The sequence below is a fragment of the Onthophagus taurus genome, chromosome 6 (genome assembly GCF_036711975.1).
Source record: "Onthophagus taurus isolate NC chromosome 6, IU_Otau_3.0, whole genome shotgun sequence".
Lineage (NCBI taxonomy): Eukaryota > Metazoa > Arthropoda > Insecta > Coleoptera > Scarabaeidae > Onthophagus > Onthophagus taurus.
The window spans coordinates 10,428,342-10,454,116 of NC_091971.1; the positions used below are offsets into that span (position 1 = coordinate 10,428,342).

Here is a 25,775-nt window from a genome sequence, read left to right on the forward strand (position 1 = left end):
ACCTTGAAGATTTTGAGAAACACTTTTCTTGGCCATTTTGACAATCGCAACACAAATCCCAAATTCACGCAGGATCAACATATACTTCATATTGATTTTTGTGGACTTAGAAAAAAAGGGAAGTAAGATTAAAATTAGTTTTAATGTAATCAAATTTCTTACATGTTATCAATTACCTTGAACTTTGTAAGATTATCTTTGTAAAACTTCTAAATTAATTGAGTTAAATTGCCTATTTGGATCATGGTTCTTTTTCAATTAGTGTTATAAAAGATCCGTTTATTTTTCCACCGATAATCTCTTCTCCGAAATCTCTATCTAAGTGGCAAAAAAGAGTAAAACTAGAATTGAACGTTAATCGAGGTGATGTCGGCGTTTCCTTTAACGTTGAACCGACGATATAATTGATCTCAGGTAGAGTATTAGAACTCTATTAGGCGGCGCAAAGAGATCAAAGAAACGGGTAGCAAACAGGATCAAAAAACGGGATTTAAAGGACGATGAGGTCTTTCCGGAAAAGAGTCGGGGTTGAAAAGGGAGAGGGGTGTGCGTTGAACGTATATGCAATTACGAAGGCGATGCGGGCGAAAAATTTATCGTTCGCTTTCTTGTTTTTCGCCGTCCGAAACGTCGGACAACGTCCTCAGGAGTCGCCAATTTTCTTGCCAGATCTCGGAAAATGAAATACGCTCGGCATAAATCTACGTTAGGGCGGGGATCGGTGAGCAGACCGGCGGAGCCCCCCTTTTCAGACGCCCGCCGCTGCCGCCACCGTCTCCCATTCGTATTCGCTCTGACGCCCTCGAAAAATTAAAATTTAAGTGACTTATTCCGAACTTTTCGTAAGTTCTATTTGCGAACTTTTCGCACAATAAACCGCCCCCGCGGTCGAATGAAGAAAGAAAAAAAAAACGAAAACATAAGGACGAAACGCCACCTCTTTTGCTCACTTTCCATCCGCTCCTCGAAACTAACCCCCGAAACCAACGGTTCAACTAGGGAGTTCAACCCCTCACCACACCACACTCGATGGAGCTAAATTCATAAGTATGAAGAATGACCGTAATAAAGGATAAGTAGTTCTCTTCGTTGAAATTAACCCCTTTAAAAATTAGTTTTCAATTGGATCAAAACGAAGATTTACGAATTGGATTTAAAATATCACAAAACAAAAATTCATTTTACAGAAAATATACGATATTAGATGATTAATTAATCTCCCTAGTTGTTGATAGAGAGCAAATGAGAGTGCAAACGTTTCATCATAAAAATTGTCGAACGAAGGCGAAAAAAGAGCCAGTCAATTCACGCCGATGGGCTAATAATTAAAAAACGTAAATCAAACGGTTCGCGTCGTTGAAAACCGCACTGTAACCAAAATATCGGCAGCAAAAAATATCGATGTTTAACTTGGCGGCTACGTTTTTTTCCTACACCGACTTTGTCGATCTCCATGAACATTTATATAATGAAAAAGTGTAATTGGAAAATTCAAATTATTATTTATTCTTTTTTTATTTCTTTTAGTTCAAAAATTGGAACTAACACTAGACTTAGAACTAGAAAGTTTCGGGTTTAGCCGTGCGTCTCTTGAGAGGGCTAAACCTGAATATTTCTAGTGTTAGTTTTAATTAGTGATTTTGTGAAACCGATCCTTCAAGAAATTAATTTTATAGCGAATTTTGCAAGTTATCCATGAAAATTGCAACATCGAAAATTTTATCAAAACTTCATATACAGGGTGTCACACAAAAAACGCCCCAAGCTGTAACTCTGTCATTTACATTCCGATTTTCATGAACGGGGTATCAAATGAAATGGTTTCATGAATACTATGATGCATGCTACAAATAAACTTTTTCCAAGGCCATCTTCAATTTTAAGCGATTATTAACTTTTGCTTTACAAATTGCTCTATATATTTTTCTTTACGTCATTGGATAGAGATTGTTTTTCTGAATCTACTGGTGTACAATACATCCATTTTGAATATAACTTTAGCAGAGAAAAGACACCTGTATATAAAGGTTGCCACACAAGAACGCCGCAAGCTGTAACTCTGTCATTTACCTTCCAATTTTCATGACCCAGCTATCAAATGAAATGGTTTGATGAATATTATGATTCATGCTACAAATAAACTTTTTCCAACGCCATCTTCAATTTCAAGCGATTAACAACTTTTGATTTTCAAATTGCTCGCTATGTTTTTCATCACGTTATTGGATAGAGATTTTTTTTCTGAACCCATTGATGTACAATAGATTAACATTAATTGTAATTTTAGCAGAGAAAAACAATTAAAACATTTTCCGAACATTGTCTCTAGTGTGCCATAGAAAAAAAATAACGGGCAAAACTGATAACAGTCATTAAATGTTATTTCAATGCCCGAAGCAGTTGTAAATGATACTTATAAGTTGTTTTTTTTATTTTTTCCCATGGCACACTACAATATACTACAAGTGACTTTAAGAGAATGTTCGGAAACTATTTTAATGTTTTTCTCTACTACAATTATAATTAATGTTGATGTATTGTACATTCATGGATCCAGAAAAAAAATCTCTATCCAATAACGTGAAGAAAAACTTACCGAGCAATTTGAAAATCAAAAGTTGATAATCGCTTTAAATTGAAGATGGCGTTGGAAAAAGTTTATTTGTAGCATGAATCATAGTATTCAGCAAACCTTTTCATTTGATACCTCGCTCATGAAAATCGGAATGTAAATGACAGAATTACAGCTTGCGGCATTCTTGTGTGACAACCTGTATATACAGTGTCTTTTCTCTGCTAAACTTATATTCAAAATGGATGTATTGTACATCAATGGATTCAGAAGAACAATTTCTATCCAATGACGTGAAGAAAAATATATGCAGCAATTTGAAAAATAAAAGTTAGTAATCGCTTAAAATTGATGATGGCGTAGGAAAAAATTATTTGTAGCATGAATCATAGTATTTATAAAACCATTTCATTTGATACCTAGGCCATAAAAATCGGAATGTAAATAACAGAGTTACAGCTTGGGGCGTTTTTTGTGTGACACCCTGTATATTGTTTTCTCAAAAACTAAAAGTTATTTTTCAAAACGTGTTGGTTCATTGGAAAGAGGACACTCTTATTAACACTTTGGGAAATTTTCAAACTCATATTCCAAGAAATGGACCTTATACGAATTTTTAAAACATAATCGGCAAAAATGTCAAAATTCGAAAAAATTGTCGATCATTTCAAAAATTTATTTCTCAAGAACTGAAAGTGATTTTTCAAAACGGCTTTTTGCATTAAAAAGAGGTTACTTTAATTAATAATTGGTGATATTTCCACAAGGATCCTTCAAGAAATTAATTTTATAGCGAATTTTGAAAATTATCGATGAAAATTGCAACATCAAAAACTTTATCAAAACTTCAAATATTGTTTTCTCAAAAACTAAAAGCTATTTTTCAAAATAGCATCATTTTTAGTAATAACCGTAACTATAATAAGATTTAAAATCAAGTAAGTAATGATTTGTTAATCATATCATTTTTTTTACTGAGCAAGTTGTCATTTTGCAACAATCGCCTTTGCTTAAACTTAATAATTGTCAAAACTCACACCTTAAGTAAGAAGAATAATTGAATTAATATAAAGAAAAGTAATAGTTACAACACAAAAAACAGTAAGATTACCATGTTTTAGTCACTTCAGTTTTTGATTTTAATGATTATAGAAATGGCTTTAAAACTAAATTTTCAAAGATTTCTTCAAACCGCCCCCCGACGTCTACCAACCGATAGCTTAATGACTGAAATCGATCGGGTTACAGGAGGAAACATTTTCAAAAACTTAGATTGGTTGTTAAACGATGACGACACCAACGTTAAAGGTTATTTTAAGAGTTTATCCGGGACGATGCATCCTGTATTAAACACAATAAGGTTTTTATTTTTAAATTAAACAATTTTTATTTGCATCAACAAACAAAAATTTAATTTCAGCGAATTTATAAACAACAAATCAATTTCTTATGGTTTAGTAGTAAATTTAAGCTCGCAAATTCCAAAAAATTCCCTCCAAATTAATAACGATCAAATAATTCTGTCTAAAGTAACAGAAATGTTACGAATGGCTATCCTTCTTCATAACGATATCGTTAATACAACACCATTAAATAAACGATTACATAAAGGGAATAAAATATCGTTACTCTGCGGGGATTATCTTCTAACGAAATGTTTATATTCTTTAATCACGTTAAAAGATCATTATTACGTTGAATACATGTCTTCGGCATTAAGAGATTTAACATTGGGAAGAACATTGGGACCTATGGATCAAAACGGGAAACCTTATCCATCAAAACTCAAAAATAATTTTGATTTGAAACAAGAAATTTCAATTTTAAATAATTTTTCAAGTGAATTATTTGATTATAAAACCGTTTTGGGCCACCCGATAAACGAATGGATCATAAGAAATTCTTTAAACGCCGGGAATTTGTTGGGTAAAGGGATTTCAAGCGTTTTCAGATTCGGTAATTTACCAGAAAGTATTCAAAACGTCGGGTTTAACTTCGGAAAGTATTTCGCTTTGATTTTAAAGGCCAACGAAGATATTTACGAAGTTTTAAAGACAAATCATATTTCTTTAACGAATTTATTAGTTTATATATATTTAAAAAAACACCCGGAATTTTATAAAGAAATTGAAAATAATTTGGACCAAATTAATTATGAAGATCTAATTTTTAATTTGGTTCAAAGCGGAAGTTTAGATGAAAGTTTCGAATTTAGAAACGAATTAATATCATCGGCTTTAAGTTGTTTGAGCGTTTTTGATGATTCTTATCCTAAGGTGTTAATGAAAGAATTAATTTTAGATTTAAAAAATGTAAAATAAGAATATTTTTAGTTGATTTATGGAATTTAAAATACATATTTTTTTGTTCTTTACCTCAAATTTTGATTTGGAACTAATACTAGATCTAGAAGTAGAAACATTCGGATTTAGCTGTCTTAAAGGCAAACTGCGCAAACTAGCCAAAAAATATAGCTTGAGTAAAATCTGTCTTAACAGAATATCGGCTTGAGGTTGGTGTTTTGGCATGAGCCTCAGTTTCGATCTTAGACATGTAAATTGAATGATGATAACCTACTACCACCTGTAGCCCTTAATACCATTGGTATAAATTAAAAGTATAAGAATACTATAACTTATCATCATTATTCTTTTAACCAGTGTATATTTGACCCTTTTTTAAAGCATAATTGCATGCATATTTTGTCATATTATTAGTGCATATAATCCGATGTCTAATTATTTACGATCAGTATTGCAGTGTGTGATGCGTATAATATTCATTGTGGTTCAAAAATAAATGTGACGAATTGTTAGATGTGATTGGAACACGATTGGCTCAACCTTCGATTTGTACTGCAGATGGATTTTCTGATATTGGGAAATCATGGGCATCAAAATTGAGACACCTGCAAGCTGTGCACGCAGAAAAAATAATAAACGACGTGTTCTATGAGGCATAGTATTCAGCATAGTATTCATTGCACACTCAACCCAACCAACTCTCAGCAAAGTGCTTCAGATTTGTTTCACAACCTCAGTGATTTCGAGGATGCAGCAACATAATTTATATTACCTATGCATTTATTATATTAACCAACCAAAAAAAACTTACCTTGAGATATGTGTCTTTTAATGCCTTGTAAATTGCGTAGCATGTTTCTGGAATTATGGCGCTTAGAGCTGATTTGGAAATAACTGTTGAAAATTTCAATTCCTTGTAACTTCTTCCTGTTGCCAAAAATGTCTGCGTAGCTGATAGCCACTCATGGGGGGTAATCGCACGTCCATGAGGCTCATTACGTAGTTCAGTCATTAAATTGGTATGGGAAAGCATATCCCTCTGTAACAAGCATGGTTTACATCATTTTTTCCTATTAGCCTTCAAGTCCTTTTTTTCTTCATAATACACACCGCAGCCATTGAAAGAAGTATTAGTTCTTCGTCCAGATGTTCAATTTTAAGCACTACAAACTAATTAATATCAATTTGAACACAACTAATAAGAATTTTTGAGGTATGATTAAAAATCATCCGTTTACCTAATTTCTCCACATTTTCAAGAGTTGGATCCTAGGAAATATTATGTTCTCTAAAATTACCTGAAAACTTGACGGATAACGAAAATTTTTTTAAAGATTCGTATTTTACTTACCTTTTAATGACATTTTATTGTACTTCATATATACAGTAAGATTAAAGACCTCAAGTAACAAGGTCTTTAATCTCCAAAGAGTTTTGATTATCTTAAGTTGTTCGAATTAAATCGTTAAGTACGAAACTCCACCTTGGTATTAAATAAATAAAACTTCTTAAGAAAACGTTTCATAAATGAATTTTCAGAGAAGAAAATCAACTAAAAGTAAAAAAATATATATATAAATTATAAATAATAAATTGAAAATTTAGAAATAAGTTTAAAATTATAAGAATAATATATTGATAAAATTTTATTTCATAATTTTCTTATAATTAACAGTTTTTACTAAACATTTTCTTCATTTTTAAACAATTTTTTGTTATAAAATTTTATTACTATACACAATATACAAAATATAAATAATATATAAATATAAAAAAATCTTTACAAGGTAGTTTCCTATTGACATCCCCGTCCAAATAATTCCGTCATAATATCCTTTTTACTTTTATGTTTAAGATCACCACCAATATTATCATCAAGCTCCCCATTATCGATAGCCCTTAAAGTAGCTAAAAGCTTCTTTTTCTCTTCATAATTAACTTCTTTAAGATTCCCGTTCTTATCAGTATTTTTATTCGTCTTTTGAAAATTATATTCATCACCCCAAATCTTATTAACCAACTCTAAATCTTTTTCAGCCGCTTTCGATTCATCATTCACCTCAATTTTTTTCTTGCGAATTATCGAATCAGCCAAATCAACTTCTTTCAATTTTTCTAAAATCTTCGTTGTATCTTCTGAACAAGCTTCGTAATCGAATGTGTGTCTTTCCACCATTGTATTCATAGTTTTAACCGATTTCATTACGTTTAAACAGTAATTACCTAATTCGGTTTCTTCAGGTTCTCTTTCAGCTGTTGTTTTCTTTAAATTATTTTCAACCGTTTCTGAAAGTAAATCTATTTTGTGATTGGAAAGTGTACGATGTAAAGGATTTGTTTTCAAAAAATTGTTTTTTATCGCAACTTTTTCTCCGTCCAACGACAAATTCATTAAAGAGGTAGGTAATTCGTTATTTGAACGACCGGAAGTTAAACGATTTTTAACCGATTCAGCGGGAGATTTTAAAATGCTTCTTGGTCCACTAATATCTTCGATTTTATTATCAATTGGATCTAATTTTAGTAAATCGGTTGTTGATTCAAGATCAACAGTTGAAGGGTCGGCGATTAAATCTGGGGTACTTTCAGCTTTTAATCGAATCGATGTAATCGATGGTCGTTGAGTTAAAATTTTTTTTCGATTTGCAATCGTTTGTTTCATCTCGTTGTTTAATTCAGGTACATAGTGGCCATTTTTGTTTAACTCCTCCATAACTTGAGTTAAATCTTTTTGGCATTGTTTGTGTTTTGCAACTTCCTTGTTCAATTTGTACTTGGCATTTTTAGATTCCAACATTAAGCGTCTATTTAACATACTTATTTCTTTCTCGTAATCATTTATTTTTAATTTTGATTCTTCTAATTCTCGTTTTAACTTTTCTCTTTCACCCAAGTGTTTATCTTTTGTTAACGAGGTTAAATGTTTTAGTTGACTCCTTACATTATTTAATTCATCATCTTTTGCTTTTAATTGATCTATAACTTCTCGCAACGCTTTTTTGAGATTTTTATTTTTATCTTGAACTACTCGGAGTTCTTCTTCGTGCTTTTTGATTAATCTTGGTAATTCAGCATCGGCACCTTCATAACTTAAATAAATTAAATGTTAATTAAATTATATTCAATTTGTTTTAAACAAATACTTTTTTAGTGCTTTGTCTTGTCTTCTTTGCAAATTACGCAAAGCTTGGTTTTCTTTCGCTAATTCCTTAAAAAATAACAATATTAATGTATTTTGATCCAAATTTGATTACTTACCGCTAAATGAAAATTAGCATCATTTAATTGACTTTGGACCGATCTTAATTTAATAAGTTTAGCTGATAAAACGCGTTGATTAACAGCATTTTTTGGATTTCCTCTATTTGTATATCGTATGGAAGCTGCTAAAGGATGGGGTTTTCGTTTTTGTACGTAACAGCTTGTATTTGACGAACAAAGCGTATCGCAACTTTTCTTTCTGAAAAGATTAAATTAAAAACATAAATTGATTAAAAACACTTCAAGTTGACGTTAAAACGTTCAAAAACCTGTTTAATAATGGTATATTCGATGAGGTACTGCTAGTTGTACCGGGTTTTTGTGCCAAGGAAGTCACGCTAGCGGTCGAATTTGCCATTTCTTGTTTAAAAAAATGGCTTGTTTAAGATGATTTGTAGAAGGTTTTGAAGGGAAACTTGTCACTGCTGCAATGCAGGACCATCTTTTGTTTACAATGATAAGGTGAGGGCTGTTACTATGGAAATTTTATTGGATTGGGTTGGATTAATTATACAGCTGTTTTTGAATTACATTCTTGTTACTACTTAAAACTTCGATATAACGGATTAATGCACACAAATTCAGTCAACGGTAAAATCTAAGAAGATTGCTGCATCCCGGGAATAGGTGCACAGCTCGAAGGCCCGTTCGTGACGTCACACATAGGCCACAATACATAATATATATAATACACATATTTGGCCGTGCGTATTTTCTCCGTTATATCGATGTTATACTGTAGTTATTATAATAAGAATGACTCATTAAAACACAAAAACAACTATTTAATTTTCTTTATTTTATAACAACATATATTTTAATTCAAAAAGTTTTAACTAGAACCCCATGATGAAAATCGAATTCAACACGGCCAACATTTTCGCCTATCTACACCTTTCTTAAACACATAAAATACAAAGACTCCAAAGATCTTAAATTTTTTTAAATTAAAAAGGAAAATTTCTTCGTTTTTTAATCACAACGCTTGTTTGTGTATAAAACCAGATCCGTGGAAACTTAAAATCTTAAAAGTATAAAAAAATAAGAAAGAAAAAGAGATCTGACTCGAAACGTATTGATTTTTTAAAATTTCTCGAATTATTGTTGATTATTCCTATATTTAAAGTTTTAAAAAAGAAATTCTCAAAGTTTTAATACTTGATAGGTTTTAAACGGGGCAAAAAACCGGGTTTGGATTTGGTTGGATTATTCCTCCAGGACCTGGTAGTGCTGATTCACCTTTAAAGAATTCATCGACAGCTCGTGCTGCTTGACGACCTTCTGATATTGCCCAAACAACTAAAGATTGGCCTCTACGACAATCTAAACAAAAAAAAAATTAAATACATAATTCATTAAAATAAAATTTTAATTACCTCCAGCTGCAAAAACATTATTAATATTTGTACGATAATTATTCGTTTCATAATTCGATCTAGCATCCAAATCTAAATCTAATTGATCGGAAATTGATCGTTCTGGTCCTAAGAATCCCATCGCTAAAAGTATTAAATCAGCGGGATAAACTTTTTCAGTTTCTGGTTTTTGTTTCATTTCCCAACGGCCACTATCATCTTTTTCCCAATCGATATTCACGGTACGAATCCCACTAATATTTCCTTTACCATCATCAATAAATTCTTTCGTCATTATGCTGAAAACACGAGGATCTTTTCCGTGTCTAATCTTAACCTCTTCGTGTCCATAATCAACTTTGAAAATTCTCGGCCATTGAGGCCAAGGATTATCTTTACCACGTTTAGGTCCCGGTTCTGGTAAAATTTCAAATGTCACTATTGATTTTGCACCATGTCTTAAAGACGTTGCGATGCAATCACATCCGGTGTCGCCACCTCCGATTACTATGACATCTTTGTCTTTAGCGTGAGGACCAGGTTGGTTTGTACCTAATTGGCGTTTTTGCCAAGACTCTAAAAATTCCATCGCGAAATGTATCCCACCTAATTGCCGCCCAGGGATTGGTAAATCTCTAGGCCATGTAGCTCCAGTAGATAAAACAACCGCATCGTATTCTTCACTCAATTCTTTTGCTGAAATATCTTTTCCTACGTTAACATTCGTTTTAAAAATAACCCCTTCAGCTGCCATTAAATCAACTCTCCTTTGCACAACGGTTTTGCTTAATTTCATCGTTGGAATTCCATATTCTAAAAGACCCCCAATACGATCGTTTCTTTCAAAAACGGTTACTAAATGTCCAGCTTTATTTAATTGTGCTGCACAAGCTAAACCAGCCGGGCCAGAACCAACAACAGCAACAGTTTTTCCACTTCTTACAGTTGGTGGTTGTGGTTTAATCCAACCTTGCTCAAAAGCATGGTCGATAATTGCGCATTCGATGTTCTTAATGGTTACGCTAGGTTCTGAAATGCCTAAAACGCAAGCAGCTTCACATGGTGCTGGACAAACACGTCCAGTAAATTCTGGGAAATTATTGGTTTGAAGTAATTGGGCCAAAGCTTCCTTCCAATTATTTTGATAAACCAAATGATTCCATTTAGGTATAATATTACCTAACGGACAACCATGACTATTCGACTGACAAAATGGAATGCCACAATCCATACAACGAGCTGCTTGAATGCGTAAACCTTTCCGCACATGGGTAAAATTATAAATTTCATCCCAATCTTTCAATCGCTTTTCAGCCGGACGATAAAGTCCGGTTTCTCTGGGATATTTCATAAACCCGCGAATTTTATCTAATTTTTTTTGTTCAACAACACCATCCGGAATAACATCCTCAATATCCTGAATTTTCGGTTCAAAACCATTCACGGCCGGTTTTGCAACGTTATTAGTTTTAACCCCATTTTCTTCGATTTGTTTCATACTCTTCAAAGCTCTTTGATATTCATATGGGAATACTTTAACGAATTGAGAACGATACGTTTCAAAATCATTTAATAATTTCTCAGCCAAAACACTTCCGGTTTTTTCGATAAACTCTTTTAATAATCCCTTAACCAAACTAACATCATCTTTTTCTTCTAATTTACATAATTCGACCATTTCTGGGTTACACTTCATTGAAAATGAACCATCGATATCCCAAACGTATGCAATTCCACCTGACATTCCCGCAGCGAAGTTTCTTCCGGTTAATCCGAGAATTAAAACAGTTCCTCCAGTCATGTATTCGCAACCGTGGTCACCGACGCCTTCAACAACGGCTGTCGCACCAGAATTTCGCACAGCGAACCTTTCTGATGCGATACCCCGCATGAAGGCTTTACCGGAAGTTGCGCCATATAAACAAACATTACCCACGATTACGTTTAAATGTGATTCAAACGGCGATGCTTTTGGAGGATAAATAATTACTTCTCCTCCTGATAAACCTTTACCGACATAATCATTCGCATCACCTTCTAAAATACACGTAATTCCTTTCGCTAAGAAAGCACAAAAACTTTGGCCGGCACTTCCAGTTAGATTTATTAAAATACGTTGACCGTCAGGTAATCCTTCTTCGTTGTATTTCTTTGAAATATAATAACTTAAAGTTGAGCCGAAAGCACGACATTCATTGGTGATTTTAAGATTGATTTTAACTTCCTTTTTAGTTCCATCAATGATTTCTTGACAATTTTTGATTAATTCGTTATCTAATCGTTGTTCTAATTGGAAATCTTGACGTTCTGAACCCCCGACGATATTAACTCCAGGTCGCATATGAAGAGCATTTTGTAAGATCATGTTTAAGTTGAGACATCTCGCTTTGTTACTTCCGGATTCGAGGGGTTTTAAAAGATCCGTTCGTCCAATTAATTGTTGGAAATTCCGAACACCTATAGCAGCCATGTGTAATCGAACTTCTTCCGCTAACATAAAGAAGTAATTGATGACGTGTTCCGGTTGACCAGTGAATTTTTTGCGAAGAATCGGATCTTGCGTGGCTATTCCAACTGGGCAAGTGTTTAAATGGCATTTTCGCATCATTGTGCATCCCATAGCAATTAGTGGGGCAGTGCTAAAACCCATTTCATCTGCTCCTAATATAGCAGCAACAATTACATCGAAACCTAAACATAATTAATTCAAATTAAAATGATTCTAAGAATTAAATCATTTTTAATCACCTGTTCTGATATTTCCATCAGCTTGTAAAACAATCCTAGATCTTAGATTGTTCAAAACTAACACCTGATGAGTTTCTGCAACCCCCAATTCCCAAGGTAACCCAGCATTTTTAATACCAGTCCAAGAACTAGCTCCAGTCCCACCTTCTTGCCCGGAAACAACGATATGTTCAGCTTTTCCTTTAGCAACTCCAGAAGCAACAACACCAACTCCAACCTCAGAAACTAATTTAACGGAAATTCTCGCCATAGGATTGGCGCATTTTAAATCGTAAATCAGTTCGGCTAAATCTTCAATTGAATAAATATCGTGGTGAGGTGGAGGCGAAATCAAACCAACCCCAGGAACGGAATGGCGCATCTTCGCAATTTCCGCCGATACTTTAAAACCGGGGAGTTCGCCACCTTCACCGGGTTTAGCACCCTGCGCCATTTTTATTTGTAAATCATCCGCGTGAGCTAAATAGGACGATGTTACGCCGAAACGACCCGAAGCAACTTGTTTGATTGCCGAACGTCTTTGCGAATCTAAATAACGAGCTGGATCTTCGCCACCTTCACCTGTATTACTTTTTCCACCAATCTAAATAAGAAAAAGGATTAGAGAGATAATAAAACTCGTGACGAAATTATACTTTATTCATAGCTACTGCTAAAGCTGAATGGGATTCCATGCTGATAGAACCAAAACTCATCGCGCCAGTGTTGAATCTTTTAACAATTTCGGAGGCCGGTTCTATTTCTGAAAGTGGTAAAGGTTGATCTAAAGTTCTTAGTTCTAATCTACCTCGAAGAAGGCAACTTCTTACTGCAGCCATTGTTGCTTCTCTAAATTTATCATAAGCGTTTTGACTTTTAGATGATGCTGCTTCCTAAATAAAATCAAAAAAATTTGTTTTGGCAAAAATAAAATATATATGAGAGTGTTGATTTAAAGTGATCAAGATAAAGTTGTAAGTTTTATGGAAATTAAATGAATCTGCAATTTTGACATTTGTTATACAGTTTTTATTGTTCTTTGTTAAGATGGCAGCATGGAATGAACTCCTGATAATCCTGAAACTACCTTCTGCCATAAATATAACAAATAAAAAAAAGGAGTTTCGCTGCGTGATTAATTTTGGGATGGATTATTTTAATTTTTTGATCTATCACTTTAATCAACTATATACAGGGTGTTTCTAAATTGATGCGATTTTAGGGGTAAGATTTTAAGGGGTGATTTTTCGGCAAAAAATAAGGGGTGTCTTTCACACAACTTTTTGTTCAAAACTCCTTCTTCTCCAAGTTATAGCGCTCTAAAGTTAAAAGAAAAATCTGCAACTCTCTTATCTCAGTTAGTTTGATCACAAAAAATAAAATAATGCTGAGATCAATTTGACATAACTTCATTTCATTCTTCTAAATTCCTCCATAGTGGATTTATTAAATAAAAACGATTTTTTCCCTCTAACTTTAGAGTGTTATAACTTGGTGGGGAAGGGGTTTTGAACAAAAAGTTAATTAAGTTAATTTTTGCTGAAAAATAACTCCTTAAAATCTTTCACATCAATTTAGAAACACCTTGTATATACAACCTCAAATAACTTACTTGAAGAGACGCAATACTAGCAGGATCATTAATATGTTTTTCTCCACCTGTTCTATAATGATACACCCCAATATCTTTTAAAACTAAAGTATCCGGTTGTTTTTTATAAGTATTTCTATGTCGTTCATAAATTTCAATAGCCAACATATCCATAGGAAGACCTCCAACTCGAGAAGGTGTACCTTTAAAACATTTATCAATAATATCCTCCCCCAAACCAATAGCTTCAAAAATTTGAGCTCCCTTATAAGATTGTAAAGTTGAAATTCCCATTTTAGCCATAACTTTGCTAATTCCGGTTTGCATAGCTTGGGCGTAATTTTGATAGATAATCTCGTCGGTGAAACCACCATCTAAAACGCCGGTATCTCTTAAACTTGAGGCTAATTCTAAAGCTAAATAAGGACAAATTGCGTCTGCACCATAACCAAGAAGAACGCAGATGTGATGGACTTCTCTTGGTTCGCCAGATTCAATTACTAACGCAACTTTCATACGATTTCTAGTTTCAATTAAGTGATGATGAACGGCGCCTAAAGCTAAAAGACTGCTTATGGGTACTCGTTCTTCCCCGGCTTGTCGATCTGATAAGATTAAAATTTCATTTTTCTTGCTGGCTTTTTCCGACTCTAAACAAATTTGATCTAAACGCGTTTTTAAACCTGGCGGTCCTTCAAAAGCGTCGTAGGTAATATCAATTACTTGACACGACCAATTGCGGTGGGAAGTTAATTTTAAAACTTCTAAATCGGATATTGAAAGAATCGGTTGTTGAAGCCAAAGGCGATGGACTTGTTTTGAGGATGGTTCTAAAATATTCGATTCAGGACCAATTGGACATTGAAGCGACATGACGACTTTTTCCCTGAAAGGATCTATTGGTGGGTTGGTAACTTGCGCGAAAAGTTGTTTAAAGTAATCATAGAGGAGTGGTTGGAATTGGGATAAACAAGCTAATGGGGCGTCGTTTCCCATACTTCCCAAAGCTTCTTTCCTATGAATTAAAAATTAAGATTAATAATTTATTAGATTTATAAGTAATAATTTACTTGTTATTAATCATTGGAAGAAGTAACATTTGAATTCCCTCTGTTGAATACCCAAACAGTGAAAGTCTTTTATCATCTAATCCACTTGGTTGATATGGTGCTTTTATTGGATTTCCAGATGTTAAATGAGCTTGGCGAAGCTCTTCCATTGTAATCTAAATTTATTTATAATTGATTAATAATAAGGATCAAATGGAATTGGGGAAGCAAAACATTTTTGAGTGTTAATAAAAAAAATGTTAACAATGAAATGAAGCTTATAAAAACAGATATGCTAAATACACAGATATACAACATAAAAACGAAAAAATAATAATACCAAAGTTATTTATAAAACATAATTTGTTAACAAACTTTTCCAAGACACACCACTCACCGTCTTCATATCAGGAAAGCAACATGCAAAAACAAGAGACAAATGTTCAATTATTAATAATCATCCCTAAAATATATCGTTTTTTGTGAAAACTTTAGTGAAAAACTTTTAATTTATCACTTTACTAGAAACTAAAATATATATTAAAAACCCACCTGCTCTTTTAGCCAAATTGAATGAGGTCTTGCATGAGCAATATTTTTTTTCAATTCAATATCTTGTATCACTTTCTTCTCGACGGTGTCAATAAGTAACATTCGTCCCGGTTTTAGACGACTTTTAAAGATGACATTTTCAGGTGCAACATCGTAAACTCCCACCTAACAAATTGTATTAATTTTTTTATTTATAAAAACGATATTGAATTACCTCGCTGGCCATAACCATAACGTTATCTTTCGTGATATAAAATCGAGATGGTCTTAAACCGTTTCTATCTAAAATCGCGCCAACATAGCGACCATCTGTGAATGAAATCAAAGCTGGTCCATCCCATGGTTCCATACAACATGCAGCCCATTTGTAATAATCACGTTTATCACTGGACATTGTTGGATCATTTTGCCAAGCTTCTGGTACCATCGTCATAACAGCCTAATAAAGATAGTTAGTTAGTTTAGTGTAATTTAGTTATGTTTTTATTTACTTCTGGTAAAGATCGTTTTCCCGCATGTACCAAAAATTCTAACACACAATCAGCTGAACCACTATCTGATAAGTTAGGTTCAACAACTGGATATAAATTTTGTAAGTTTTCTTTGAAAATATCACTCTTCATAACACCTTCCCTGGCTTTCATGAAATTAACATTACCACGTAAAGTGTTAATCTCTCCATTATGAGCCAACATTCTAAAAGAAACCAAACAATTACAAATAAGACAAAAATTGAAATTTGAACTTTTTATGTCATCAAAATAAATCTTTTTTTTCTCATTTTCTTTACTTCTTACAAATTAACAATAATTTATCTCATTTTTTTTTGATAATTTTTAAATGATTTGAAATAAATGACGACATGAACCATGCATTATAATCTAATTTTTTTTTTTACAATTAATATTTTTATCCATGGGTGCTAGGTTTTCTTGAAGAACATAATATTATGATATGAAGGCGAACAAAGAAGAGACAAATTGTTTTAAATTATAATTTAACACCACTTTTTTTTAATTTTTTTTTTTTAATTCTTTTGTATTTTTTGTAATTTTTTTTTTGAGGGATTATTTTATTGTGTTAACCTTATCTTGCGACTTAAGGGTTCAAGTCCTCCATGTGTCAGGGTTCCGGCCACCGTCGACCGTCCACAGAAGCTTCCCGGCTTCTCTTCTGCCCCAGCGAATTCCGTGTCCCCGCTACCAACGGTGTTGGCAACTTTTGACACCTTTAACTACTCCATTAGACGTTTAAAAAGGACTACCAAAGATGTACTATTTCATTTCTATTCAAAAAAATTTATTTACTTTGAAAAAAAATTAATCTTTTAATTAATCTAAAAGATTAATTTTTTTAATTTAAAAATAAGAAAAGCGTTTTGGTACATCTTTGGTTTTAGATTATAATCGAAAGAAAATACAAAGATTAAACTAAACAAAACGATGGATTTTAAACTAAAATTGTACGATACATCAATTGATTACTATGAATATTTTTTTGTGAGTAAAAAATGAATGTTTTGTTATTAACTGCGAAAATAAACTTAAAAGATTTTTTAATTACCTAATAAAAAACAAAAAAGTTATAGTAAAAATAAAAAATCTTTTGAGTTTTCGAATAAATCTAAACTTAAAATGTTAGAATGAAAATAGCGTTAAATAGAAGTAGAAGAAAATAGATATTTTAGCTTTGAAAAAGTTGTGCACAATTTGTACAATAGAAGAAAAATTTCCTAATTGTAACCGCCGCGTGTGCTAAGCCATTTTTTTATTCTTTAAAATCTACCACTTACACATTATGGACCGAAAATTAAAGGATCGAGGAATAAAAGAAGTTTTACCTTAAAGGATGAGCTCTTTCCCAGCTCGGAAACGTATTAGTTGAAAACCTGGTATGCACCAAAGCCAAATATGTCACAAAGAGCGGATCCAACAGATCAGGAAAGTACAACCATAATTGATCCGACGTTAATTGTCCTTTGTAAACAATTATCCTTCTGCTTAGCGAACAAATGTAGAAACGTTTTCCAGGTGATGGAATTAAATGAGTAGCTCGTTTTCGTAATACGAAGAATTGAGTATCTAATACATCCTCTGGAACTTCCGTGTTAGCAGGAACAACAAAAACCTAAACGAAACAAAAAATTTAATAAATTACTTCGATTATGATTAATTAATTTACTTGTCTCATGAACGGCTCGGAATTTCTCGCAACAGTTCCAATCGATGAACTATCTGTTGGAACAGTTCTCCAAGCGAGAACCGACATTCCAAGATCTTTAGCAAGAGCAGCAAATTTTTCTTCCGATTCTTGATGATGAAGTTTATCCAAATAGAAAATTCCCGTTGCATAGTGACCCAAAGGTGGTAATTGAACACCATAGGAATCTCTAAAAATAATTAAAAGAATTTACATCATTTAAAACGTTTATGATATTCTTTGAATTATTTATAAACATTTTTCTGTGTAAGTTCTTTTAAATCAGATTAGATAATTAAATACAATGAAAAACGGATTCCGTTTAAATCCACATAAAAATGTTCATATTTACGTCTTACTTGGTTATTGCGCAACTTTATTTATAAATATGGATTACTTAAAAAATGTTATCGCGAATTATTAATTGCGTTGTTTATATTGAATTATTAAGCTATAAAGAAAAATAAGTTAAAATACGTGTTTAAAATTTTTCTATTTTAAAAAATAGAAAGTTCTGTAATCATTAAGTAAATAAAATTCGATTCTTTTTCTTTTATTTGATACTAAAACTTTCAAATTTTGGTTTTCAAAATATTAATAACGAATTTAGGTTTCGATATAGGTTGTGTTTTGAAAACGTGTAAAAATAGTGACTAGTCGATTTGATTTTGGTATGATCACCACGTCTAATAAATCAACAGATACTTATTTATGAAAGAAGTCCAAAAGAATTTACATTTCTTGTGATGGGTATCTCTTTTTAATCATTTAATTTAAAATTCAAATGAGTACTAATCTCTTGATTATATCATTGTTACATATTACCCTCGAGAATTTCCTCACGTAATATAAGTTATCTATGTATATAGATAACATATGTAATTATTGGGCTGAGATGTTATAAGTACAAGTTGAGGAAGTTTTGCGAAGGCGCTATAAATAATTTCGAAAACAATATTTAATCGATAAAGTACGTCACAATCCAGATCCATAGTTATAGCAGATAATGTAGAATTACTAGAAAACATTGTATTAATTCTTTCAAATCAACCATAATACTCATTCTTTTTTCTAAAATCTTCCTGAATTACGTTGTTACCACGTCTTTAATGGTGAATTATAGTCAGATATAGTTTTCGTCGCCTATAAAACTGAAAATTCCAATTTATGTATGTAACATCGTCAATTCTAAAGTAATGAGGTTGTAAATCATTAAGGAAGTTTCGCAAATTATACCACTTCAACGATGATATAAAATTATCTTTTATTAGACTCTTAAATTTATGTTTAATTGGCACAATACATCTCATTCTCTCATCTTAATGGATTTTCATAACATAAATAAAATCTATTGCGTGATCAAGTACAAATAAGTCCTATATTGGTGGTGTCTTAAACATCAAGAAAAAATTTAGTGTTACTAAACAACACAAGTAAAAATTGGGCATGATACATATTGCTGATTGGAAATCTATCTTAATTACCCTTGTTACATAAATTTTAACATCTTATTTTCCCTACAGGAACGATACCTGACATCTTCAATTGGGACTTACAATAATACATACAATAAAAATCAAGATAAGTACGACCTACGAACTTATCTTTTTTCTTGGGTCAACTTCTAGTTATAGTGGCAAATATTTACTGGGAGTAGCCTCCAGTTATATATATTTATCGTGATAAGAACAACGTCAACAAGGTGAATGATATGTATCACAGCAAAATCTGGAATCTAATCAAATATTGTTTTTTTCTGAAACATTTTAGATTTATTTCTAAAAGATCAAGACTTTTTAATATCTATGTAAATATTTATTTTAAAACAGACTTCTGTTTTAGATCTTTGGCAACATTACAAACTAACTGTATGAAAATAAATTATTCAACTAAAATATCAGCTATTTTAGTCTTCTATCAAGTTTACACATTATATTTGGATCTGCTTAAACTATTAATTAACTAGCAATAATAAATAGATTCCAACTATCTTAATAAGCACAAATAATGATCTCAAAGAGATCCGGATACTTGCGCCTGTTATTTACATTTTTAACTGGTAGGAAGGTGCCACTCATTCAGACATGTTTACTTATTCAGACCAATCCCAGATAGGATATGTTTAGGAACATGTAACGATTATTTATTATTGTGATTCCTAATATAGGTCCAAATCTATTATACCATATACAGAGTGATTCAAAACAATGATTAAACATTAATAGGTCAAAAACAAGTTGAAAAGTCCTAATGAACATTGTAATATTGTGAACGTACTTTAATTATTATTGAAGATGTTGTAAATGTCGTCCTGCAACGTCAACACAGAATCATCTTATAACCGAGTTTTATTGGTTTATCAGTAAACAAAATATTAGTTAAGCAATTTGGACGTTCAGCAGCTTAACTAAAAACCATTGATAGAATATCAATTTTGCGTGGTAATCTGAAGAAGTGAGGGTTTGCACATGTTGGATATGGTAAAGGTAAATAAGTTGCTCAAAGTTTCCAAACAACATGTGCGCTTGTATCCACTTGAGCCGAAATTCTTCTCACACTAGTTTCGGGACTTTCATCCATTGCATTTAAAATTTATTTTTCTATCTCCGCCGTACATAAGGATCTATGCCATCCGCTACCATCAGATCTGGTTAGAGTTAGAGCATAGATACAGAACATAGACCTGTTAAGACCATTGAGCCAACTTGGCGTAATCGCTAAGTATTGAAATTAATCCGTATATTGTTCATTACATCGCTAAGATGTTCATTGATACACAAAATAAATAAACTATACAAAACATTAATTTGTAATATTCTTCAATATTCTATTTATAACAAAAATAAATCATCTTCATCAATAGGAACACTTTCAAACACTCTGTATTGTTTAAATAAATTTATCTTTACCGCGATCAACGTATTTTTCCAACACTTAACCAAAATCGTTTTTTAACCACTTACGATAAAAAACTAATGTTGTACTTATTTTGTTGTTTTTTGCTCATTTGCGACATAAAAAAGAATTAGAATTAAAATATTAATTACAGTATTATGTAAAGATGTACTTAAAAAGTCGTAATTCAATAAATGTTAACGGAAACTTTTAAAACTTGTTATTTTTAGAACTCTAGAAATGTTGAAATAACAATTTGTAAGAATCTAGATAAATCTCTCAAATCAATTTTTTCCTCTATGTTTATCTTCTTAAAGATGTTAAGATAAATCAATTTATGTCAATTTGTTATTGAGTAACTTTTCAAAATATAAGATTAAAATTTGAGAGTCAAAACATTTTATGTAAAGTTTATAGAGATAAAAACGCCAAACGTGTTATTGTTACAAAAGTGGTATTTTTCCTTCCACTCGACTATTTAAAAACATACCATGATAAAAACTAAAATATCAAACAACAAATAATAAAATCCAGGAGATTTTGATAAAGAAATCAATAGTCACAAATTGGTACAAACAATTATAACGCGATCGTGTCGAGTTTGGTAATAAAATTAAAAATAAAATCATAATATACAACATTAAAGTCGGCTACGTTTATCTAAAAGTGTTTTTAAACGTCTAGAGAATCAGTATTGAATCACATTCGAGCAAAGTCCAAGTTTTTCAACCAACTGTGTAATCTCGTAATTCCACTGTCACGGTGAGTATTTACGATATTCGCCATTCAGCCTCCATATTTTATCCATTCACACATTTTTTTTAAAACTAATATTGATATTTTTTAACTTACTTTAAATTAGCTGAATATAATTCATGTGGAATTGCCGAAAGAATTCCAGCACCATCTCCTGTATCATTATCGCAAGCGCAAGCTCCACGATGGTTCATAGCAGTGGAAAGACGCTGAGCGTCCACAATAATCTTATTCGTACGTTTTCCATCGATAGCGGCAATAAATCCAACGCCGCAAGCTTCTTTTTCAAGTTGAGGGTCGTAAAGACCTTGTTTAGGTGGCGGCAGCCACGGCTCGGAAGCCATAGAGCCGAACTGAAATTAAACAAAAACTACTTAAAAAAACGTTTTCTTTAACAAATATCTTCAATTGATTGCAAAGACACTTCTGTTTGAGTTGACGGTAAAATTGTGAATGTTTTTGCTGAGAATAATTTTATTCGACAATATAAAGTCATCGGTTGCGTTTGACGTAAGAAGTCGACGATCTTTGATCCCAAATCGCAACATTGAGAGAGAAATATGTGAGGAGGGCAGAGATGAAATCGATTGATCACGCAATATTGTGTTTCGGAAGGCGTGCTTTTATTTTAGTAAACACGTGTCCTAAAGATATTTATATATTTTTTAGATATCGCGCTATTTTTATGATCTCAATTTAAAATTCATTCAATAATTCCATGAATAATCGAGTACATACTGTTAGTAGTGATAAAAGAACTGTATGCAATAACAAATAAGTAATGATAAGAAAAGAAAAACATGGTAATATTACAAGAAGTGATTGATTGATTAAAAAATGGGGTTATTGCGATTTTTTTTGCTTTTAGACATTGATAAATAAATTGTTTATATAATCAAAATCTTTAATTTTATAAAAAAATTGAAACAATTGTCTTGAAGGTTATAACAACACGCATAAAATTGTTTTATTACTAATCGTAAACGGGCTAGTAAACGTAACAATTGACCAAAGTCGACCCATTATTAGATTTATAACAATTACTATTTCTGTACTATGCTTCTGACGTCAAACACGGCGTTTTCAGAGTAAGGATCTTAGTTCAACCAGGTCATACCCCAATTTATTTGCGACGCCATTAAGTTAAAATTATAGGATTCTTATCTTAATCAATACAATTTTCAAACTTTGCACAATTTCAATCTACTTCAATCAATTTGTTTAGTTCCGCTTAAACATGATAAATCTCTTTTAATTTTTCGATTAAGATTAGAACCAATTTGTTAGAGAAGTTCAAACGGATGTTGATAATTTTAACATCTATTGTGCACGTGGGATCATATTTTAGGATTAAGATTGAACGGAATTTTTTGGAGAACTCAAACAAAATATTAATAACCTTGTAAGATTATTAGACAATAACAGATTTAAAATAATTAAGTTAATTAGGTCAATAACAACAATGGGGTAATAATAATTCTCGTGTAATCTAAGAATGTGTGAGTCTCAATTTGAATATAAAATCGATTGACGTATTAATGTTTATAATAATAATAATAATCATAACAAACATTCAAAACAGAATTACCCAGATTATTAATTAGTACGGATCATCTTATCAAAGGATTTTGGACCACAATTCTCTGTGGTTTTATTATTTTTATAACAAAACGTCTAGGGCATGAGAAAATAATAAACGTTATCTGCATGTTTTCGTTTCTATTGCACGAAGCAAACGCGTGATTCTCGTTGGTGTTGCTATTTCGGAGCGCTCGTTGTAACTTTTTTTTATCTCTCTTTAATTTATTAACTTGGAATTCGCCGCCTCAGCAAAAGGCGATAAGTTATACTTTACGACGCGCTTCCACATCTTTTTCCAATTAAGCAATAAATTGAAATCGCTTTTCTAATTCCATAAAGTTAAACGTTTTTAATCTAACTCGTGTTCGCGAATTAAGGAAATAAATTAAACTGTAAACATTAAAAATTTATGTATTTGAGAAAAAAATCAATAAGTTGGTTCACCTTGATTGTTTGTAATACTTCACCTTGACAGTGATACACCTGCGTAGTTGTCGTAGGTCGGATTTTATTGTATGTTTTCTATATCTTAAAGATAATATGATATGATAAATTAATTGTATAAATTCTTAATTCAAACTTTAATTTCTCTTTGAAGTTTTGTTTCATCCCATGGTGGCGTTGCACTAATTATCAAAAACGCTTCAGGGAAAAAATTAACTGCAAAATCTGGATTTTCTTCAGTACAATTATTTTTCAGCATTTCTCAAATTAATGGTTTTCTGCAAAAAGTACTTTTTTCTAAAAACGCAGCATCAATAGTACATTTTTCCATCGTAGTATGGCAACACTGTATTTGCAAGGAATGATCAGCAATGTTTAATTCTTGCCAAGACATCCCTTATTAGAAAATATTTGAACATTTCTTAACTTTGAAGGCCCATATCTAAGCCATTTATGGGTTTAGATCAAAAAATTTTACACGAATCGTCATTATTTGCACTCTGGTATTTGTGATTAAGTATGCCACGACTTACAGAAAAATCATCGTTTGATAAACGATCATCGGCTGAGACTAGACTTGACACGTCTAAAACAAAACGGATATTGGAAACAGCAGAAATGAAGATACTTCGCAAAATAAGAATAGAAGACATAAGAACATTATGTAGAATGAAAAATATTATTAATTGGACATAACCGTAAGAATATGGGACAAAATAGACTAGTAAAAAGGGTCAAGGATAAATCGCCGGTAGGTAAACAAAGTCTAGGACGACCAAGGAAAAGATGAAACGAGAATTTGCGCACAGAATAGAGTGGAGAAAGAAGAAGGAGCTTTCTTCAAGGTCACATTATTTTAAATCTAAAATTTAGATTTAAAATAATGTGACCTTGACTGTTAGGATTTAATCCTAACAGCACTAGATAAAGTAAAAGAGGTTCACTTGGATTTTTCTTATTTCTGACAACTTTCCACAAAGTTATTTATCGACGTATAATTATCGAAGGTAACCTTTATTTTACTTTCAAGAGAAGATCATCTCCCTGTCGCGAAAGAGGGTATACTTTATTTGCAAAACTATATTGCAGCATTTGTGTAACTTGGTATTTATTAATTAGTATTATTACAATGATGTAATTTTGTTCAACTATTTACTTCGAAAATTATTTATTATTATTTTAAAGTTGAGCAAGACTTGCATAAATTTTTGCAATAATTATACATTCAAAAAATAAAAGGATATTTTTTTATCTCTCATAAATGTTGTTTATTTTAAATCTTTACATAATCAAAAGCACGCATGGCAAATTAAAGGTTCCAAGAAAAAATCATAAACTATTAGGAAACTTTAAAAACATCTTCAATCAAAAGATGCTGTAATCCAAATATAAAATTGTACACAAACCTTACGTTGTTTTTATCAAAAATTATATACTTTAAACATCAGTTTACTTAACCAAAAATAAAAAATTATAAACTCACGTCACGCAATTACCTCGTTCTAGATAGCACGTACACAAAAAATATTACATGAAAGATATTAACTATGTAAATTAAGTTACCATTATTAATTAATGTTAACTTATAAATCTAAAGTTTAAGTAACAAGAAAGCTTAAAGCGTTAAGCAAAAAAAAACTAGAATTCCAAAGAGATTAAATAAATACCTTAAAGATAAAGTTAAATCTAGCTGGGATTTAAGTTAAAGCCCAATTGAATCGTATGTAAATATAAAACTGACACCGACGCGAAGTTTTAATACTTGATAAGACGCCGATAACGTTACAATTGCAATTTCCGTGAAAATGCCTCAAAAAATCCGACGTAGAAACACCAAAAAAGATTTAAAGCTAACAATAAGTTCTGAAACGTGTCTAAAACTATTAACCTATTTTATCGATTTTTTTTACTAGCTGGCAAAACTTAGACCCTGCGCGATCAGCAAAATGCAACATGTGCATTTGAGAGAGCCCGGTACCACTTTGGGCGTGACATTCTACCCCACTAATTAATTAACAACTAAAAGAAAACATTAACAACATTTCATTTCTCATTATTTTTTGCATTAAATTATTTTTAATTAAAAGAATTTTCTTACCTAAATTGTACACAAACGGTTCTTAGTGGAATGAGGAAAGGGTATTTTTTGAATGAAATTCTCCGGTAGAAGCCCCAAGGTAGATCTAATAATAGTCCTAGTGCAGGTTTCTCGACGATATTCAATTCAGAATCGAATCGAATGCACTTTTTCGTAAACAGCACCTCCTGCAACGCAGAACACTAGCTGGAAATTGAATAAGCCACCAAACGTACGCCGAATTCTATATTTATCGAATTTCGCACCATCTCACTTTGACAGATTGACGTTTTGAGGTTATCTTTCTTTTCAAATAATAAGTTTTGTTACTTCACAAATAGATGGCGCTTATCGCTGTCATTTTAACAACTTTAAATTAGACTTTATTTTTAAAGTTAAATTGGAAATAAATG

At 31.9% G+C, this 25,775-nt stretch overlaps 3 protein-coding genes across 6 annotated transcripts; 1 reads left to right on the plus strand and 2 right to left on the minus strand.

Moving 5' to 3' along the window:
* The first annotated feature begins 3,555 nt into the window (after window positions 1-3,555).
* Window positions 3,556-4,946, plus strand: LOC139430268 (uncharacterized). Its single transcript, XM_071196996.1, has 3 exons — window positions 3,556-3,673; window positions 3,725-3,932; window positions 3,993-4,946. Exons 2-3 carry the CDS (start codon window positions 3,727-3,729, stop codon window positions 4,891-4,893), a joined length of 1,107 nt encoding a protein of 368 aa, XP_071053097.1. The 5' UTR covers window positions 3,556-3,673; window positions 3,725-3,726; the 3' UTR covers window positions 4,894-4,946.
* Window positions 4,947-6,579: 1,633 nt separating this feature from the next.
* Window positions 6,580-8,592, minus strand: LOC111413252 (lebercilin-like protein). The gene is made up of 4 exons (XM_023044159.2): window positions 8,406-8,592; window positions 8,134-8,335; window positions 8,019-8,083; window positions 6,580-7,964 (listed from the first exon to the last, which is right to left on the minus strand). Exons 1-4 carry the CDS (start codon window positions 8,492-8,494, stop codon window positions 6,671-6,673), a joined length of 1,650 nt encoding a protein of 549 aa, XP_022899927.1. The 5' UTR covers window positions 8,495-8,592; the 3' UTR covers window positions 6,580-6,670.
* Window positions 8,593-9,294: 702 nt separating this feature from the next.
* Window positions 9,295-25,632, minus strand: LOC111413251 (uncharacterized). 4 transcript variants are annotated; one of them, XM_071196962.1, is made up of 13 exons: window positions 25,384-25,632; window positions 21,357-21,613; window positions 17,592-17,799; window positions 17,251-17,537; window positions 15,902-16,106; window positions 15,625-15,849; window positions 15,411-15,575; window positions 14,880-15,034; window positions 13,831-14,824; window positions 12,875-13,111; window positions 12,240-12,822; window positions 9,513-12,182; window positions 9,295-9,459 (listed from the first exon to the last, which is right to left on the minus strand). In XM_071196962.1, the coding sequence occupies exons 2-13, from the start codon at window positions 21,602-21,604 to the stop codon at window positions 9,305-9,307; spliced, it is 6,132 nt and encodes a 2,043-aa protein (XP_071053063.1). In that variant the 5' UTR covers window positions 21,605-21,613; window positions 25,384-25,632; the 3' UTR covers window positions 9,295-9,304. The 4 variants fall into 4 exon arrangements, with proteins under 4 accessions (XP_071053063.1, XP_071053064.1, XP_022899925.2 ...); XM_071196963.1 differs by lacking the exon at window positions 25,384-25,632 and adding an exon at window positions 24,953-25,032; XM_023044157.2 differs by lacking the exon at window positions 25,384-25,632 and having other exon boundaries at window positions 21,357-21,772.
* Between the last annotated feature and the right edge of the window lie 143 nt (window positions 25,633-25,775).

What these genes read in the sequence shown, in the direction of transcription:
- LOC139430268 (XM_071196996.1), top strand. Translation starts at nt 3,727, where the DNA reads ATGGCTTTAAAACTAAATTTTCAAAGATTTCTTCAAACCGCCCCCCGA. An exon ending in CCTGTATTAAACACAATAAG is followed by an intron (nt 3,933 to 3,992) that starts GTTTTTATTTTT and finishes ATTTAATTTCAG; the next exon opens with CGAATTTATAAACAACAAAT.
- LOC111413252 (XM_023044159.2), bottom strand. Translation starts at nt 8,494, where the DNA reads ATGGCAAATTCGACCGCTAGCGTGACTTCCTTGGCACAAAAACCCGGT. An exon ending in AATATACCATTATTAAACAG is followed by an intron (nt 8,336 to 8,405) that starts GTTTTTGAACGT and finishes TAATCTTTTCAG; the next exon opens with AAAGAAAAGTTGCGATACGC. An exon ending in CAAGACAAAGCACTAAAAAA is followed by an intron (nt 7,965 to 8,018) that starts GTATTTGTTTAA and finishes AATTTATTTAAG; the next exon opens with TTATGAAGGTGCCGATGCTG.
- LOC111413251 (XM_071196962.1), bottom strand. Translation starts at nt 21,604, where the DNA reads ATGGCTTCCGAGCCGTGGCTGCCGCCACCTAAACAAGGTCTTTACGAC. An exon ending in TTATATTCAGCTAATTTAAA is followed by an intron (nt 17,800 to 21,356) that starts GTAAGTTAAAAA and finishes AATTATTTTTAG; the next exon opens with AGATTCCTATGGTGTTCAAT. An exon ending in CCGAGCCGTTCATGAGACAA is followed by an intron (nt 17,538 to 17,591) that starts GTAAATTAATTA and finishes TGTTTCGTTTAG; the next exon opens with GTTTTTGTTGTTCCTGCTAA.